The sequence below is a fragment of the Canis lupus genome, chromosome 16 (genome assembly GCF_048164855.1).
Source record: "Canis lupus baileyi chromosome 16, mCanLup2.hap1, whole genome shotgun sequence".
Taxonomy (NCBI): Eukaryota; Metazoa; Chordata; class Mammalia; order Carnivora; family Canidae; genus Canis; species Canis lupus.
This window is the reverse complement of record NC_132853.1, coordinates 7,942,477-7,959,680: the sequence shown is the minus strand read 5'-3', so window position 1 is coordinate 7,959,680 and position 17,204 is coordinate 7,942,477. Positions and strand designations below refer to the sequence as shown.

General features: G+C 53.7%; 2 protein-coding genes across 3 annotated transcripts in view; one reads left to right on the top strand and one right to left on the bottom strand.

Moving 5' to 3' along the window:
• The first annotated feature begins 1,930 nt into the window (after positions 1-1,930).
• Positions 1,931-4,905, top strand: QRFP (pyroglutamylated RFamide peptide). Its single transcript, XM_072778353.1, has 2 exons — positions 1,931-2,010; positions 3,760-4,905. Exon 2 carries the CDS (start codon positions 3,760-3,762, stop codon positions 4,168-4,170), a length of 411 nt encoding a protein of 136 aa, XP_072634454.1. The 5' UTR covers positions 1,931-2,010; the 3' UTR covers positions 4,171-4,905.
• Positions 4,906-9,635: 4,730 nt separating this feature from the next.
• Positions 9,636-17,204, bottom strand: part of ABL1 (ABL proto-oncogene 1, non-receptor tyrosine kinase) — a 142,930-nt gene continuing 135,361 nt past the window's right edge. For both annotated transcript variants that reach the window (XM_072778350.1, XM_072778351.1), the window contains exons 9-11: positions 15,852-15,941; positions 15,348-15,512; positions 9,636-13,331 (exon numbers count right to left, since the gene is read on the bottom strand). In XM_072778350.1, coding sequence (XP_072634451.1) covers positions 11,614-13,331; positions 15,348-15,512; positions 15,852-15,941 — 1,973 coding nt within the window. In that variant the 3' untranslated portion in view covers positions 9,636-11,613. The remainder of the gene's footprint in view (positions 13,332-15,347; positions 15,513-15,851; positions 15,942-17,204) is intronic.

Here is a 17,204-nt window from a genome sequence, read left to right as displayed (position 1 = left end):
ATCCACACTGCCGTTTCTTGACCCTGTTCTCTCCAGACAAGACTAAGGGGAGCCCAGGTTTCCTGCACAGACGGGGCTGGAGAGGGTGCAGGGTGGGGGCTGGGCCTGTCCTGCACAGCCAAGTGCTCTGAGCCTCTGAGCCTCAGTCTCCACCCTCCCCCTGTAGGGGGTATATGTTCTAGCCCCTTCCTCAGGTCTACGGGGGCGAGGAAGTGCCCATGAGGCCACTTCTATTCCTGTGTGATGGTGGGGTGATTCTCCACACCCCCAGCACCTACCTGACAGGTGGGCAAGGGCCCCGGAGACTGGGGCAATGCCTCTGTGCTTCATCCCCAGCCTCACCTGAGCGGTTCCCCCTGAATGGCAACGGGCAGCTGCAGCCTCACCAGGCACCTGCTCCCCTCACTGCCCAGCTCGCTGTCAGTGGAGGGAAAATCTAGGCCGAGCAAGAAGTAGTGGCCAGGGACCTGTCCAGGCTGGTGTCCTGCAGATGCTCCTCAGATACAGAGCAGCGGGATGGGAGCACAGCAGAGGCAGGCGAAGGGGCTCCTGGGGCTGCAGGCTGGGCCAGCCCAAGCGCTGGCACCCACATAGATGCCTCCCCCCATGCCGGGCACCTGCCTCGCACCTTGGCTAGTGTTGGGAGAGTACTGTGCAGTGCACTCTGCCCAACTGGGAACCTCACCCTGGCTCAGCCGTGCAGACCTCATACCTGGAGCAGCCCCCAGGGTCGCCCTGTGATCACGGGGCAGGCAGAGTGAACCACCACGGGGTGAGCTCCCTGAGAGGTGAGCAAGGTGCCCAGTCAGTGGCCATGCCTGGACCAGAGGGGATCGTGTGGAACAGGTGGGCCCACAGCACTGCCCCTCCAGCTCCATACTCCACTGTGGGCACGAAGTACAGGTGACAGCACGTGATGCTCCCCAAGCCCACCGGTGAGCTCTCCTGGGGAGAAAGCCCCTGGGAGTGACGACTGCTGGTGTCCTCCTCTGTGGGTGCCAGCTGTGGGAAGAGCTGGAGCTGTGACCATGACAGCCCTCCCCCTGCCCTCGGCAGGTCCCACACGGGGCCAACAGCCTCCTCTCCGGGATCCGTCGCTGTGAGCCCTCTCAGCTGAGGTCCAGAAAGTGAGGAGGCACTGTCAGCCACCCAGGGGAGCATCAGCGAGTTTGGAAAACATTTGTCCTTCCTTTCCCAAATGGGCATCAGGCACCGAGGCCAGCACTGGGGTTATGGTGGTGGGAACCTCAAGCTTCCCTTCTAAGGAACACGTCGACCGTGGTCCAGGGGATACAGCTGGAGAGGGGCTGGGCCAGGCAGTGGGCTCCGAACCCCTGCCACAGGCCCTGTCGTGGTTAGCAGCCCTCCTGCTGCCCCGCTTGGGAACTGGCGAGCCACGAACCATGGCACCTGGCCTACTTGTTGCCTAACCAGAGGGAGGGAGGGAGGGAGGGAGGGGCAATTGTTGGCCTCACAGGTCTGACTTCCTGCGCCCACGGGACAGCTGCGCTGGTGGGATGTTGCGGGGGTGGAGGTGGGTGGGAGGGGTGGGAGGGGAGGAGGTGGGGACACCTTAAGTGTAAGGCAGACCCGACAAAGGTGGGACCGCTAGGATCAAGGGTGGGTGTGCCCTCCACGCCTCTTCCAGGGGGCCTGAGGGGCTGTGCCCGAGATTTATAGTTAATGATGCCACCCAGTCTCCTCCACCCGAGGCGGGCCTCTGGGCAAAGGGCAGCCCCCTCCACTCCTCTCATCAGACCACATCCTGTTTGCACTGGGTCTTTCATCAACGCAGTGATAAAGTCCTTCACCACCAGCGTCCCCAATGGAATCTCAGGGTCAGGAATGTGCAGCAATCAGACCTCAGAGCAGCAAGTTCACGGGGGTGGGGGTGGGTGGGGGGGTGGGGTTGGGGGGGGTAGGATATAAGGCAGGAGAAGCCAGGAGCCACACCTCCCAGGCAGAGGCACCCTGCCCAGCAGCCTTCCTGGGGAGCAGACCCGCAGCACAGTGAGTACCACCGCTCCATCCCTGGCAGGAGCCCTGCTCACTGGGGCCCGGGGCCAGGTCAGGGGGTGGCTAGGCCCCGGGCGGGTGGAGACCAGCACCTCCTCTTACAGGCCAGATTGGCCACAGCTGGTTCGACGACTCAGCTTTCCCACTATGTGCCTCCCCTGCCTTGTCCTGAACACGGGGGCCTGAAGCTGTGACTTATGCTGGGGCCCAATTTTTGGTGGTGTGTGTCCCAAGCTTCCACCATGTTTTTGAAGAGGTCCACGACCCCCCAAAAAGGGATAGGAGCCACTTCCTTCTATGCATCAATCTGCCCTTTCTCCAGACGCAGAGGCCATCCCCAAGTGGAGTTGTCTACCAGGTGGAAAGCCCTCCCCTCCGCCCAGGCCCCGACGGAGAGGCTTCCCTGACACAGGCCAGACTTGGCTCCAGCCCCGGGGGATGTGATGATGGAAGTTAGGAGGGCTGGATTTGGGTAGAGAGAAGGGCTGCTTTTATCATTTTTTAAAGCCTTCTGGCTGAGTTCACTTTGAAATGTCTTCAAGGGAGCCATTTCTGGAAAGAGCACTGGGGAGCCCATGCTTCTCCAGAACTAGCTCTTTCTTCTAGTCTCAGTTCTACTCCTCAGAGGAATAGCTGGCTCCAGCTCACCATGGTCATTACCAAAAAGGCTTCCTTTAAGAGGGAATGAGCAACTATTGCTGAAGCAGGGGCATTTTGGGAAGCTCTATTTCTGTTTCAAGTCCCCGCCCAGCCCGGACCTCCATGGGGTAGAGTAGCAATTCTGAGTCACTTAGACCTGGGCTTGTATCCCCAGCTCTGTCGCTTGTAACGCTGTTGAGATCTTGGGTGAGTCACCTGTTTGAGCATGCCACCCTCCATAAAAGGGGTAGGACCCTCCTGCGGGAGGCCTGTGAGGACGGTACCAGACATGGCCAGGAAGCACTACCCACAGGCTTGGCAAACCAAGCAGCTGTGTGGCCATTAGAGTCATGGATCTCGGGGCCTCCACCTGCCAGCTGTGTGGCCTAGGCACCACCTCCTAGCCTGCCTGACAGTCTTTTTGCCTGAAAACATGGGACTAACAGGGCCTAAAAATTAAGCTTGTTGTGAAGGGGACGTGCAGCCACGCACACAGACGGTGCTCTGTAGGGCTCATCAACAGCCCAGGCATGTCCACATGCTCCTCCACAGCTGAGTGTTTGAGTTAGGCCAGGAACATCAAATCTGTGTCCTGCTTCCGGGAGCAACTCGTTTCCATGTTAAAGAGACGTTAGCTGGGTGTCCCAGCTATACAGCTTAGCTAGACTATCAGGTTGAAAACTGAGATTGATGCTATGAATTTTCTACCCTGTGGCTCTGAGACGATATGGCCCAAGAGTCAATAATTATAATAAAAGAACGAGCCTGAATTTGCACAGCACTCAGGGGGGCTGCTGGTGCATGGCTGTGAGCCGTCCCAGCAGCGGGGGTATCTGAATGCTAAGCTGCCAAGGCCGTCAGATCCAGGGGACTGCCGGAGAGGAGAATCAGCCTAATTGGCTCAATCAGCTCCTGAGCCTGCTAAGAAAATAAAGGCCTGATCCACCCGCATAGTGACACTTCCTCAAGCTGTTTGCAAGTTGGGCTCAGCTGAGCCACCAGCCTTTCAGGGCTGCCCAGGCCCTGGGAAGCACTGTTGACAACTTGTCGTGCAAGGCCCATGTGTACAGCCTGTAACTTCTTCTTCTCTTTCCTCTGAGCCAGATGATAAGCCCTCGGTCCCTGTCGTGCCTTGTCCTCCTGCCACTGGGTGCCTGCTTTCCTCTACTGGACAGAGAAGAGCCCGTGGCAGCCATGAGTGGTGTCGGAGGCGAGATGAGCTGGGCCAACCTGCCCGGGGGGCACCGCGCCCCCCTCCCGCGGGGCTCCTCCCGGTGGCTGAGAGCACCACACCCACATGGGCTGCTTGTCACGGCCAAGGAACTGCAGATGTCGGGCCGGCAGCGTGCTGGCTTCAGGTTCCGGTTCGGGAGGCAGGACGACGGCAGCGAGGCGACTGGCTTCCTCCCGGCGGATGGTGAGAAGGCCCACGGCCCGCTGGGGACCCTGGCTGAGGAGCTCAGCAGTTACAGCAGGAAGAAGGGTGGCTTCAGCTTCCGCTTCGGCCGCCGGTGAGGGGCCAGGGCGTCCGTGGACCCTTCCTGCTGCCACTCCCGCTCCTGTCTTCTCCTTGAGCCTGAAAGACGGGGACACTATAAAGGCATGGGGATTATTACAATGAATTCTTAGCAGTAGGATCACTTAGGTGGGTGCTTGCTTTTGACTTCCAACTTGGCCGAGGCAAAGACCTGGATGGTGTCAAAAAGGAGGTGACCTAAAGCCAGCTGTATCCTGGTGAAGAAGAAAGCACTGCCCTACTGTAGCTGTTCCAGCCCCCTTCCCTGGTGGCCCAGCTCTGAGCAGTCCCCTGGCCCGGCAGCCAATGAACAGGCAGGGCTGGCTGTGCTGCTCTGAGCTGAAGCGAGGTGGGCTGATGATGACAGCAGAGTAAAGTTTTGACAGTCTCCATAAGAATGCCTGTAGCTGACATCCGAAGTGCAGCTCTCAGTGAGTACACCCCACTGGGTAGAGAGTATGGTTCTGAAAGTTAAAAAAAAAAATCTTGTTCTCCACCCCATTAACACAAGATCCCTCTAGCAAGAAAACCCCGCTGTGGTGTGGAGACTGTTCGGAACTGGCTGCCCATTCCCTTCTGATAACTGTCCTCGGTGGTACAGTGTTTATTTACCAAGCCAAGGGTCTAGTGGGAGATGAACAAGGAAGGAATACGTTTTTGCTTGAGCAAGGTTGCATTTCAAATGTTCAGAATATGAATGTGTTGTGTGCCTCTTTTGAAATAAAAGTTGCAACTGAAAACCATAATGGAAAGCTCACCTGACTCTTGCCTACGGGTCCTCTGTCCCCTCGGAGTCTGGTTTCTCCGAGCAGTGAGGGCCTTAACTCTGGGGAGATGGAAATCGTGCTGCCTGCATCCACACCTGTCCCAGCAGCCCCTTAATTGGCAGTTGGTAAAATACCGATGGTCAAAGGTAGAGGGAAACACAACATGGGGTGTATTTTCCTCCTGTGCTTGACTGCTCCTTCCCCAGTTTTCTCAAAGCAAAGAGCATTCTGCAAACAACTTCTCTACCCCAGGGGAGGCCAGCGCTCAGCCTGGAGTAGTGGCCACAGGCCCAGGGCGAGGCAGAGCATCTCTTTCAAACGCTGCTCTGCTGTGTCCTGCATCCCATCCCGTGTCAGATGCGGCAGGCTAATGCTGCTCACTCCCAGGCTGGCTTCGACCGCTGAGAACTTAGATTGATGTTACTATGGCAACATCTCCCCTCCTCCTTTCGAGCTGCTGCTTGGCCCTGTTCACAATTGAATAATTTTCCATTGAGCTGTCACAATTAATTGGTGGATTTTTATTAGCCTTTTAGAACCACACTGGGTTGGGCCCAGCTTGGCACCTCGGAGCATTTCACAGTGTTTTCCATTCTATTAGTGACTTACATTCCCCGGTAGCAGCTCTCAATCCCCGGCAGCCAGAAAGCCACTTTATTAAGGGGTGACAGATCTGAACCACCAAAGAGCCAAGCTGACTGGGGGTGTGGAAATTGGGTGGTAGGATGGGCCAGGAAGACAGGAATCAGAACATCACCTTACGTGAAAGCGAGCTGCTTTCTCCTGGAGCTCCTCACTGCTTCTCCCCTACATCTGGGCACATGGGCCCCGCCAGGAGAGGGGCCTTCACTTCCAGAGAAGTGGAAGTCCTGCTAACCTGACAGACTGACGGGGATGGAACACATACCAGGGTCTTCGTCTGTTGGTAAAAGAAGCAAACACTCAGCCCTCAAGCCACAGAGGGCAAACTTCAAGAAAATGAGTCCTAGTATGTCCATAAAGGACAGCTCCGGAGCTGAGGACAGACATCACAGACATCACAGGGTGGCCAGGTGAAGGAAGTGCAATTCCAGCCCAGGGTCTCACCCCAGTCTGTTTTCATTTCCACTTTGCGGGGTAGTAGGGGGCTGGGCAGCAAGCTGGTCACTCCTCCCTTTGCTCATATACAGAGAAGCCAGAGAACATGCTGGTGAAACACCAGGTGAGACAGCACAGACCAAAGGCCAAAGGCAGATGGATGCCCCACAGCAAGGTCCCCTGGTGCCCCTTACTTGCCAATTTCTATTCTTAGAATAACAGGAGCAGCCTCTATGGTCACTAACTACAAGAACTTGGGAGGTCACCAAGGCTGAGATAACTCCTGCATGTGTTTATACACACTATGGGAATATACTGGCTGGTTTTTAATTTCATAGGATGAGATTAACCTCAGAGAAGTCAGAGATAGAGAAAGGAGAGGGGGAGGGCCTTCAGAGGCTTGGATATCCTGTCATTAGGCTTTCATCATTCAATGGCAATCAACAACAAAGTTATTCCTTCCAGTTGCTTGTACACTGGAACTCAATAACCCTGAAAATCCAAACGATCAAACTGTTAAGGGCATTGCTCTGTTAAATCCACTCCCGTGGTATCTGGCTATCTCTCTTTAACCCCCACCCCTCACTCTACCCAAGGGAGGCTCGCTCCAGGTTTGGGGGCCTCTCACGCCACCCCCGCGGCCTCCTTAGTGGGGAAGATCACTCTCTAGATTAGTGAAGGTGAGGCTCTTCGGAAAACATTTACTTTGCAAGCAGAGATTAAGCTCCACCTGGTGTGGTGGTGCTGTCTCCTCTAGCCCAGGCACCTGAGAGCTAGCTGTCTGCATCCTTTCATTGTTTATACAAGGCACAAAAAAAGAGCCTTCATCTTGGAGTGCAGATCTAAAAGCATTTAGCTATTAAACTGGGTAGGGAATATTTTGTCTACCTTTTCCTTTTGAAATATTAACAAAAATGTTTAAGAAAAGAAGAGGCTCGTGGGACAGTGGGCCATCCGGCAGCTGCCGTAGTTAACAAGAAGCCACCTTGTCCTCATTTGCCCCAGGGCCAGAGTCAATGCATGACTGAGTCCACTGGGGACCCCACTCAGAAAAGATGCTGTTACCCTCCAAGCGGGAGCTGGGGCCCCGCTAGATGTTAGGAAGCCATCAGGGATGAGGGCAGGCATTGACAAAGACACTGCGGTTGGTCAGCCTTGTCCCACCTGATGCCTTCTGCCCCAGGATCAATTTGGGAATGCCTCCTACAACACATCCTGATACAGAAGATGCTGGGCTAGCTGTAGTTCTTGACTTCTTCTACTCCATGATAGAGGGAGGAGCCTGACTCTGGAGCTCAGATCTCTGCTGGTTATGCTGGGGCCATCTGCATGGTCAGCGTAGTCCGGCAGAGTAGGGTGTACAGTGGCACGTGCTGTATGACCTTGGGCAAGCTGCTTCACATCTCTGAGACTCTACTTCCTCTCATATCAAATGCGGACAGAGACAGAACTTACGAAAAAAACAGTGAGAGGGTTTTACGTGGTCATGCAGAGCACATCTGTAGAGTAGCTGGAAATGCTCACATGTGAACTGTGTAATTTTAAGAAAATTCTCACTGAGGAGTGCCTGTGTGGCTCCGTGGTTTAAGCATCTGCCTTTGGCTCAGGTCATGCCAGGGTCCTGGGACTGGGGTCCCTGGGGTCCCTGTTCAGCCAGAAGTTTGCTTCTCCCTCTCCCTTTGTACCTCCCTCCACTTGTGCTAATAAAATCTTAAAAAACAAAACTAAACCAAAACTCTCAAGTAAAATCGCACAGACATGGGAGAATGTGCTCCAATTCTGAGTGTACAGTTCAATAAACTGTCCCCAAGTGACATACCCATTAGCCAGCAGGACCCAGACTAAGAAACAGAGCATTATCTGCCCCCTAAGCTCCCCTGCACTCCAACCAGGCATGGCCCTCCGTCCTTCTAACACCAAACCACAGACTAGTCGTGCCACTTTAAATAAACAGAAGCTTCTAGCAAAACTGGCTACTTCTGCTCAATGTTACCTTTGCGAGACTTGTGCATACTGTGTTGTGGCCAAATTTGTCTGTCTCCAACTGCTCCATAATACCCCACTGTGAACACATCACGATGTAGGGCTCCTCTCTGCCGATGGCATCAGGACCATTTTCAGCCTGAGGCTCTGTTAAGTGACTGCCCTTTCACATTTGGACATCAAGGTTTGTACTGTGGTCTGACGTCAACAGTAGCTGCTGGCTCTTCTGGAGGGCTTGACCCCACTCTCTGGTTCTGGACCTCGAGGGTGGGCCTTGAAGATGATCTGAAAACTGTGTGTGCACGTGTGTGCATTCTCCTATGGCAAGATCCAGGTACATTAAGTTCTCAAGGGGTTCTGTGACCCAAAAAAGGTTAAGAACCACTGTTCCCGGATGGCCAGACCCAAGGAAGCTTCTGAAGCTTAGGTGACACAAGATTCTCATTTGCAAGACCTGTATTGCCCACTGGCACAGCCACCACGGGGACTGGTACAGGACACCACGTGTGAACCGTGACTAGCTGGTAGCTCACTGCTGGGCATTGAGAAAACAGGATAATGTGCTCTAAGAGGCTGCTGTGAGGACCCTTGAATGGCACGAAGGGAGCAGCCATTGATTGTGGCTGTCGCTATAGTCACTGCATCTTCTTGACTGAAGAGTTGTCACTCAAGGAAACTCCCTCTGGCAACCTAGGAGATATGGTGTCCAGTCATCATTCAACCTGGGCCTCCATTCCTGCCTCCAGGAAATGAGGGAGATCTTGCAGCCCCTCAGTGTGAGCCCACTCCGTGGTCCACCAGCCCCTGCCTCAGCTCAGCGTCCTCACCTTCACCACCTGACGTGCAGCACAGCCTCTGCTGAGTTTCCACTGAACCGTGCTCCTCACCATGCTTTGGTGAGCAGGATCTGTATCTCCTGACAAGTCTGTGGCTTAATAAGTATCATTATCAGAGAGCACTACTTACTTCCCTGACTTCCACTTTCCAAGCTGTCAGCTGGCACTAAATGGAGGCCCAGATGGGGAAACAGCCGCACACACCTCCCTCGGTCCCCTTGGTAGGGGGCTGGGAGAGGCCACAGTCCACAGGGTGGCATTTCCATCACCCTGCCCCTCCTCACGTACATAGAGAGACAAGGCACAGGGCGTGTGGACCACAGTGAGAGAGGGGCACTTCGGGCACCGGGGCAGAGGGTGCCAGGATGGGTTCCCAGGTGTAGGGAAAGAGCACACCTGTGCACAGACTAGTGCTTCCAGCCAGTGGCATCCAGGCCATCCTTCCTCCCCATTTCATTGATGCTGTGATAGCCTGACAGGTAGCACAGCCCCTGGACTCCTCTTCCTTCCCAACACCAGGCGTGGGCCCTGCGGTGGCAAAGCCCACTCACTCCCAGGGCTGCTGGCAAATCAGTGTCAAGGGCACAAGAAGGACCCAAGGCCAGACCAGGGACACCCCTTCTGGAAGACCAAGGAAGAGGTGGGATGTTGGTTTAATGCTATAATTTTGCCACTGTTCCATCCTGTAAAACCCACCATGGGGCTACTGGTCCCCCTTCGGGGAAACAAGGACCCTCACCTCCCCAAATGAATGCCACGGCTCTGAACAACAGGGTAAAATTATAGACCAAAGCAATCTGCCCGAGTTCTTAATGTTGTAAACATTTATTTAAAAAATACTACGGAGAGATGTGGATTCAAAAAACAGAGTCATATACAGAAAAAAAAATGTACTGGACCAAAAAAAAAAAAAAAAAAAAAAGGCCCCATAGTTATTTGAGAAGGGAGAATAGTGGAAAACTATTTACATGTCATTTATAAAAGAGCAAGTCTACAAAAGAGTGTAATACCAAGATATAAATGCAAAATATAGTGGCACATCATGTGAACAGAGAGAAACCAGTACCTCATAGAAGGGCAGTTGGTGGGAACCTGGGTGGGGTCTGTTTTACTTTGTCTGCAAGGCCGCTGGTGATGTTTGAGCACCTCCCTCAGTCTGCCTAACAGAAGCAGCCTGGGGGGGCGGGGGGGGGGGAAGAGGTGATGCACTGTGAGGACAGCGTAAATTGATCCAGAGGAAACCATCTCTACCAGAGAAACAAAATACAAGTTTAGGCAAGGAGCATTAAAAACGGGGCCTGTGTGCGGTCATGGCATGAGAAGGTGTGGGGGTGGAAGGTGGTTGTCTTGGTTTCTCCAAGGGCTGCTCCCAGGCTTGGCATGAGGCCCAGGAAGGTGCCTGTCTGCTCTTCAGTAGCTGCTCTAGGTCAAGGTCAAGATGGTCCGGGGCCGCCTGGGGAGAGACCAATGCCTGCTCTTTGAGACACTTTCTGGAGCTTCACTTGATTATGGTCTTCTTCATCCCTGATAACCCCAACAGAAACAGGGGACTCCATGCTGCTCACGGTCATTTAATAGGACGTCTGCCCCTTAGTGCACGGCCAACAGTGGCTGAGGCTTTGGATCCACAGTCCTCATCCTCCCGTGCTCTGGTGGCAGATGGCAGGTCCTACTGTACCGAGGGTGGCTGGGCTGAGGGCGGAGCCATGAAATGCTTCAAGAACTCCAGAAAACTAAGGACTGGCTTGTCACACAGGAAAGAGTTTTGCATCAATCTACTCTGTCTCAGAGGAGTGCAAGGGAGGAGGAGGAGGTCGGTCAGAAATCAAGACCAAGTGGCTTTTCTGAGTACCTGGAAATCTGAAAGGAAGGTGACCTGGGCCCGTGGCAGACCTGCCCTAGGCCCAGCCCTAGGCCACCAGCTGTTCACCCAGGGAGCACCCCCCCTCCAACTCCCCTGTTCTTTGACTGCAACCCCTCCTACCCTTAAGACTCAAGCTTTCTATCCAGGATGAGCAGTGCATGTCACAAGACAGCAAGGAGCTGAAAGAACAGATAACAAGGACAACCTCCCACCCCAAAGGCCTCTTCAGTTCCCCCACCTGTCCTAGGACCCAAAGGCTGGTTGGTTTTAGCACCCTGTTTTAACCCCCAAATCAAGAGCTGTCCTTCATATGAGGAAGTGTGAGGGCACCAGCCCCCGGCAGCAATGGAAGGCAGAGTGACAGCATTTCCCAGGATATAGTTCTGGAAACATGTCTTCAGTGCAGGAGGCACCAGAAGAGGAGTGCAGGCTGCCTCCATGCGGTAAGTGGAAGGGATAGTTCCTAGGCCTTGATGACAAGGCTCCTGTGCAGGGCACTCGCTCTTGGGGGGAAGTGGAGGAGATGGCATGGCCAGAAGAAGGCCTCTGGAAACAAGAGAGAAAAGGAAATGCTCATCCGCTTTCCCACCTGGCCTGAAGAGCTCAGTTCTGGAGCACGGCATGGGGAAGAGGCTGGTGGGCCAACTGGAGTCCACAGAGCAGGAACCCCACAGATAGAACTCAGGACAGAGGTGGTTCAGGGAGCCTGGGCTGGGGACAGGAAAAGTGCAGAAAAACAGCTGGCGCAAAATGTTAGGTAGTAGGGCTGTGCTCCACAGTGACCCTCTCAGCTCCTTTCACATGGAGCTCCCCGGCCAACGTCCCAACTCTCTGGTCTGTGTCAGCCACTGTGGCAGGCATGGGGCAGCCTCACACACTGTAGGCGGCTCCAGCTGGCCTGATGCCTGGCTTCTGCTACCTCTGCACGATGTCACTGATCTCCTTCACGGAGCTGAGGAGTTTGCTGAAGTCCTGAGTGGCCGCCGGGCCACTCCCTGCTGTCGCCGGGCAGATCTGAAGTTCCCGGAGATTATTCTCCAGTTTGTTGATGGCCTCACGGAAGGCGAATTTGTTCCTCATTTGCTGGATAGAATCCACGTAGCTCACACAGAATGTGTAGAGATTCTTGCCGGCTTCAAGTACAGCGCTGTGGCTGGCCATCTGCTCGGAGTTCTTAGAGATGGCGAGGCACAGAGCCTCCGTGCCATCCAGGACCACACCCTTGGTGATGGTGCCACTGGCGATCCGCTCAGGAGGCTGGCGGGTTTTCCGAAGAGACACACGGGTTGATATGAGAGGGATGAAGGCAGTGGAGGCTGGCTGGTCCACAGCCAGGGCAGAGGATGCGGATGACAGCGTGGAAGGGGCGGAAGCCGGGCTGGCTGGGGTCCCCGCCGGCTTGCCGGACGACTGCGGCTTTGGCATGGATGGGAGCACGGGCTTTTTGACGCCTTCTCCCAGCAGACCGGGCTTGACGGTGTCACTGTTCACAGCATCCACAACCACTGCTGCGGCTTTGGCTTTCCCACCAGTGCTGGCCTCCCCAGCTGCTTCCTGGCTCAGGCTCTGAGAAGGCTTCCCGGCTTTCCCAATGGAAGCTGGTAGTGGGGGCGGTGGGACAGGTTTGAGCTTGGACAGTTTCCCCTTGTCTCTCCCTGGGGACTCGGAGGAGGGCTTGTGCCTCCTGGCTCTGGGCTCCTCTGCGGGGGCCTTGCCGGCCCCTCCGGACATCCCTGGCCCTCCTCTGCTGGCAGGGGTCCCCAGCTCAGCTGTGGTAGGGGTCCCCAAGGCACTGGACTTCCCGGCCTCGTCTTTGTGGGGAAGGCTGGAGGAAGGAGCCCCCGACACCTGCTTGCGGAGGAGTTTTGGAGTCAGACTGGGAGGGCTGGAGCCTGGACTGGACTCCCCCATGTCTCGAAAGACCTCATCTGCTGCGTCCTCAGTCTTTTTCACCAGCCGGGGTGGGGGGGTCACTGTGCCTCTGGTCACCTGGTCAGACCTATTCTCACTCGCCCGTTTCCGAGGCAGAGCTGGCTTCTCGCTCTTGTGCCCTCCAAATGTGGACGAGTCGAACTGCCTCCCTGTGGACTGCAGATCCCGAGGCAGCGTGACAGACCTCCACTCTGTGTCCTTGGCCCCGTGGGGCACACATGAGGCCGAGCAGGACCTCAGGAAGCGCTTGCTGGAGCTGCCGCCACTCTCCTCCTCATTGGCGGTCAGGCGGCTACTGGTCAGTGTACTGGACTTTTTCCACAGGTGGGGAGACCGGAAGCCTGGTCCCCCCGACTCCCGGAAGGCTCCATTCGGGACACCCGCCCCGCTGCTGGGCTTTGGGGACTTGGCTGGCTCGGCTGCGTCCAGGGTGGTGAGGGCTGGCACCCCATTGCTGGTTTCTCGGCCCTCCTCCTCAACGGCTGCCTTGCGCTCGGGCTGGCCGTCCATCTCCCGGAAGGAGCTGCTGCGTTTTGGGGGTGTTGGGGCCGTTTTCTTCTTCTTTTTGATCAAGGCACTGAACAAGTTGGTCTTTTTGTCTTTGGGGAGAAGGCGCTCATCTTCATTTAGGCTGCTGTCTTGGGGACCCCGTTCTTTTCGAGGGAGCAGTGGAGACACAGGAGGCTCGTGATCCAGAGGATCTGAAACACAATGGGAAGACTTTTAACATCTCCAGACCAAAGGCTCCTTTGTGGGGGGAACCTGGGGCTGGCCCCTGTCCTCTACAGAGGAGCAGCCCAGGGTCAGGGCTCTGGCAGGCCTACCTGTAAGCACCAGCTCTGCCACTCCCAACTGTGGCCTGTGAGTGTCCTCAGCTCTCTCATCTATGAACCGGAGACCACCACCTACCCATAGCATTGTGTGAACGTCATGCAGTGAGCATACAGCGTTTGTCCCAGCTATCAGTACATAATTTCTCACGGACTGTTAATACTTCTAGGAAAGGTACAGGACAGCAGCACAGAAAGCCTGGGCAACCCAGCCCCTCATCCCTGTACTGAGGCTTCCTTGACAGCACAGAGCCCTCCAATACCACTATCTGGAGTGTAAAAACCACCACAGGGCTGAGCAAAGGGTCAGGCCCTGTGCCTTTCGGGCCTGCCAATTGAGATTCCTAGGAGGTAAGGTCCAAAGGGAAGGGGTTGTGCACCACAGTGACAATAGGCTATTATGCTTGGCAAACAAGAAAGAGTGACCTTTACAAATTTTTAAATGGGCATTCTTTATGTATGAATAATAGCTCCTAAGAAATCTTTCTGGTGTTGCCAAGCTCCCGGCTTAGTGAATGATAGACTTCTCCCTCAGAGGGCAGCTGTGAGGAGAGTAGTTTTCTATCAGCACCCAGAGCAGCCTAGGGCATGTCTACACCCGGAGCAGAGGTACAATGGGGCATCTATCAGAACATCAGACAGCATGCAGGCCACCTGACTCAGGGGAAGCTGAGGACCTCCAAAACTTTAATCCAGGAGAAAAAGTTGAAGAACGCGAAATTCTAATGAATTATGCACGGCTCTATTTCAGCGCTGAACAGCTAATTGACACTCTGGGCTCACCATGAGATTACGTATCAAAATGAATACTGACGGGCATAAATGAACATGATTGCTTATCACTGGGCTTTTAATCAGCCTGAGGTTCCCACAGGGGCCTCTCCCCATCCCCACTGCTCAACTACCTGAAATCATGACAACGAACAGAAGGACAAAGGTCTGAGCTTCTGGAGACTATATGCCATGGACTCCACAAAGTGAGTGAGCAAGACGATCCAGGGGGCTATAAAAGGAAGCCCTATAATTTGGATTTACTTCTTAATGTAAATCTTCTAGGTATACATTTTTGGTATGTTTTATAATACACATGTCTGTGCAATAGTACGTATGTATACATAGTCTGCACATGTGACTTTTTTCTATTATGGGTGCACACACACAAAAAAAATTGGTAATCCTGCGATGGCTAAACATCTCATTATTCTGGCTTCCCACCCACTCATCTGTGGTCTATCAGAGCATCCCCGAGGAGCCTCCATGAACCCAGATTTCCGGGGTCCTGGGGAGAGAATAACAATACCTCAGAGCAGCCTAACAAAGAGACCATGGCACACAGGAGGAGCTAGGTCAGTGTTTTCGGGGATTACCCCTCCTAGCACCTTGGAATCCCATGCACCACTCCCACCTCCCCAACTCATCTAGGGAACAGTGGCCAAGAGATTCTTCTTTCAGAGACCACATGTGGACACCAGCTCTGTGCCACGGGCGTTTCCTGGCTCCGTTGAGTTCCAGTGAGTTTTTCATATCAGTGCTTTCACAACAAGCTGCTCTTCGTTTGGTTCAATATTTATTATTGTTCTATCTGCCCTGCAAGAGCAGCCACAAATGTTGTGAATAATACATGAAAAGGTGGGTTTGTTCTCAGTCGGTTTCATAAGCACCTGTGCCTACCTGACCAAACCAACCGCTGAAGCCAATGGTTCCTGATGATTCCCAGAAGGAGAGGCCAGATGTGGTGGGGAGAGAACCTTCCTTTTTTCAAAGCTGGATTACTAACAAGGAGTTTGCCTGCCCTTCTGTGCAGGTGCACTCACCGCTTCCCCATCTGCTTACACTGGCCTGAGGGTGTAGCCTCCTTTGGGTATCTGGTGGGGCTGGGGGACATACCAGTCTCTCCTGGGCCCTTGGTGTGGGGCGTCTCAGGCACATCAGTGGGGTCTTTATGTTCTGCAGCTCTCCTGGAGGTTCTTGTCTTGGTGGGTAGCTCTGGGGCCTGCAGCAAAGTACTTGCAACCCCTCGTACACCTTTTTTCCCCAGTTCCTTTTCCACTTCTAAGAACAAAACCAAAACCAAAAATCAACAGCCATCAGTAAAGGTATCAGTTTAATATGCTGGCATTCTTTTTTTTCCCCCTCAGATAAGAGTGGTCATCTGTGCACAGTCACAGAAAAGAGAAACAGGCCGAGAAAACCACACTCAGTATTTTTTAGAATTGCGCATGGCTGCAAGACAACTCCACATTCAACACCTCTGCTCAGGTGACTCACTGGCCTGGGTTCTTCTAGCAGGAAGTGAACTAAAGGGCCAGGGCTGGAGTCCTTCCCGGCTCTCCCTTCTATCCCAACCTCTCACTCTACTGCAGGCAATCCCAGGAATAATGGGCACTTTACCATCTGATATGCTGGATTCCTGGAACATTGTTTCAAAGGCTTGGTGGATTTCAGCAAAGGAGGGCCGGTCAGAGGGATTCCACTGCCAACCTGGATGGATGAGACCCAGTCACACCATGCATGAGGCCCTGCTAATAAGTGGGGTGGCTAGCAAGGAAAGTCTGGTAATGAAAGAGGCACCCGAGGGGTGGGTGGGTGGCTTAGTCGGTTAACTGTCTGCCTTCGGCTCAGGTTATGACCCCAGGTTCCTGGGATCCAGCCCCACATTGGGCTCCCTGCTCAGAGGGGAGCCTGCTTCTCCCTCTACTCTCTGTCCCTCCTCCACCCCCCACTTGTGTGCATCCTCTCTCTCAAATCTTAAAAAAAAAAAAAAAAGTACCCCAATCCTGCTAACCATCTTTTGCTGTGACAAGTTAAAGTGACAAATGTCACTGTGTCCTATTACAGACATTAAGAATTCACAAAGGCTTTAGATATTGGCAGGAATATGGATTGTAAAGCCCCAGAGACGTGACAGCAAGAACTACATTTATAAATCTTTTCCCCAGCCCCACTCTGGTCAAATGGCTTGCCTTCTATTTTACCCTTACTTCCGGGTTATCAAAGTCTGAAATCCTCATCAATAAAGAAATGTTAATTAAAACAATATTAACGTGAGGATTTTTTTTTTTTAAGTAGGCTCCTTGTGGAGGCAGCTCGGGTGGCTCAGAGGTTTAGCGCCGCCTTCAGCCCAGGGCGTGATACTGGAGACACAGGATCGAATCCTGTGTTGGGCTCCCTGCGGGGGGCCTGCTTCTCCCTCTGCCTGTGTCTCTCATGAATAAATAAATAAAACCTTTAAAAAAAAAAAAAAGGGCAGCCCGGGTGGCTCAGCCGTTTAGCGCCGCCTTCAGCCCAGGGCCAGATCCTGGAGACCCAGGATCGAGTCCCACATCAGGCTCTCTGTGGGGGGGCCTGCTTCTCCCTCTGCCTGTGTCTCTGTCTCTCTCATGAATAAATAAATAAAATCTTAAAAATAAATTAATTAATTAAAAAAAAAATAAAATAGGCTCCATGCCCAGTGTGGATCCCAATACGACACTTGAACTCATGTCCTGGAGATCAAGACCTGAGTGGAGATCAAGAGTCAGATGGTTAAACAACTGAGCTACCCGGGTGCCCCAAGATTAACATGAAGATTAAGGACTGATGGAGCCCTGTGTTGGTGAGGATGTAGTTACTTTCCCACACTTCTGGTGGGAGTATAAATTGGTATACCACCTTTCCTGGAAAACAATTTGGTAAAACCTTTTTTTTTTTTTAATATTTTATTTATTTATGACAGATACAGAGAGAGAGAGAGGCAGAGACACA

Excerpts from the sequence above, each read along its gene's own strand:
- QRFP (XM_072778353.1), top strand. The coding sequence starts at position 3,760 with ATGATAAGCCCTCGGTCCCTGTCGTGCCTTGTCCTCCTGCCACTGGGT.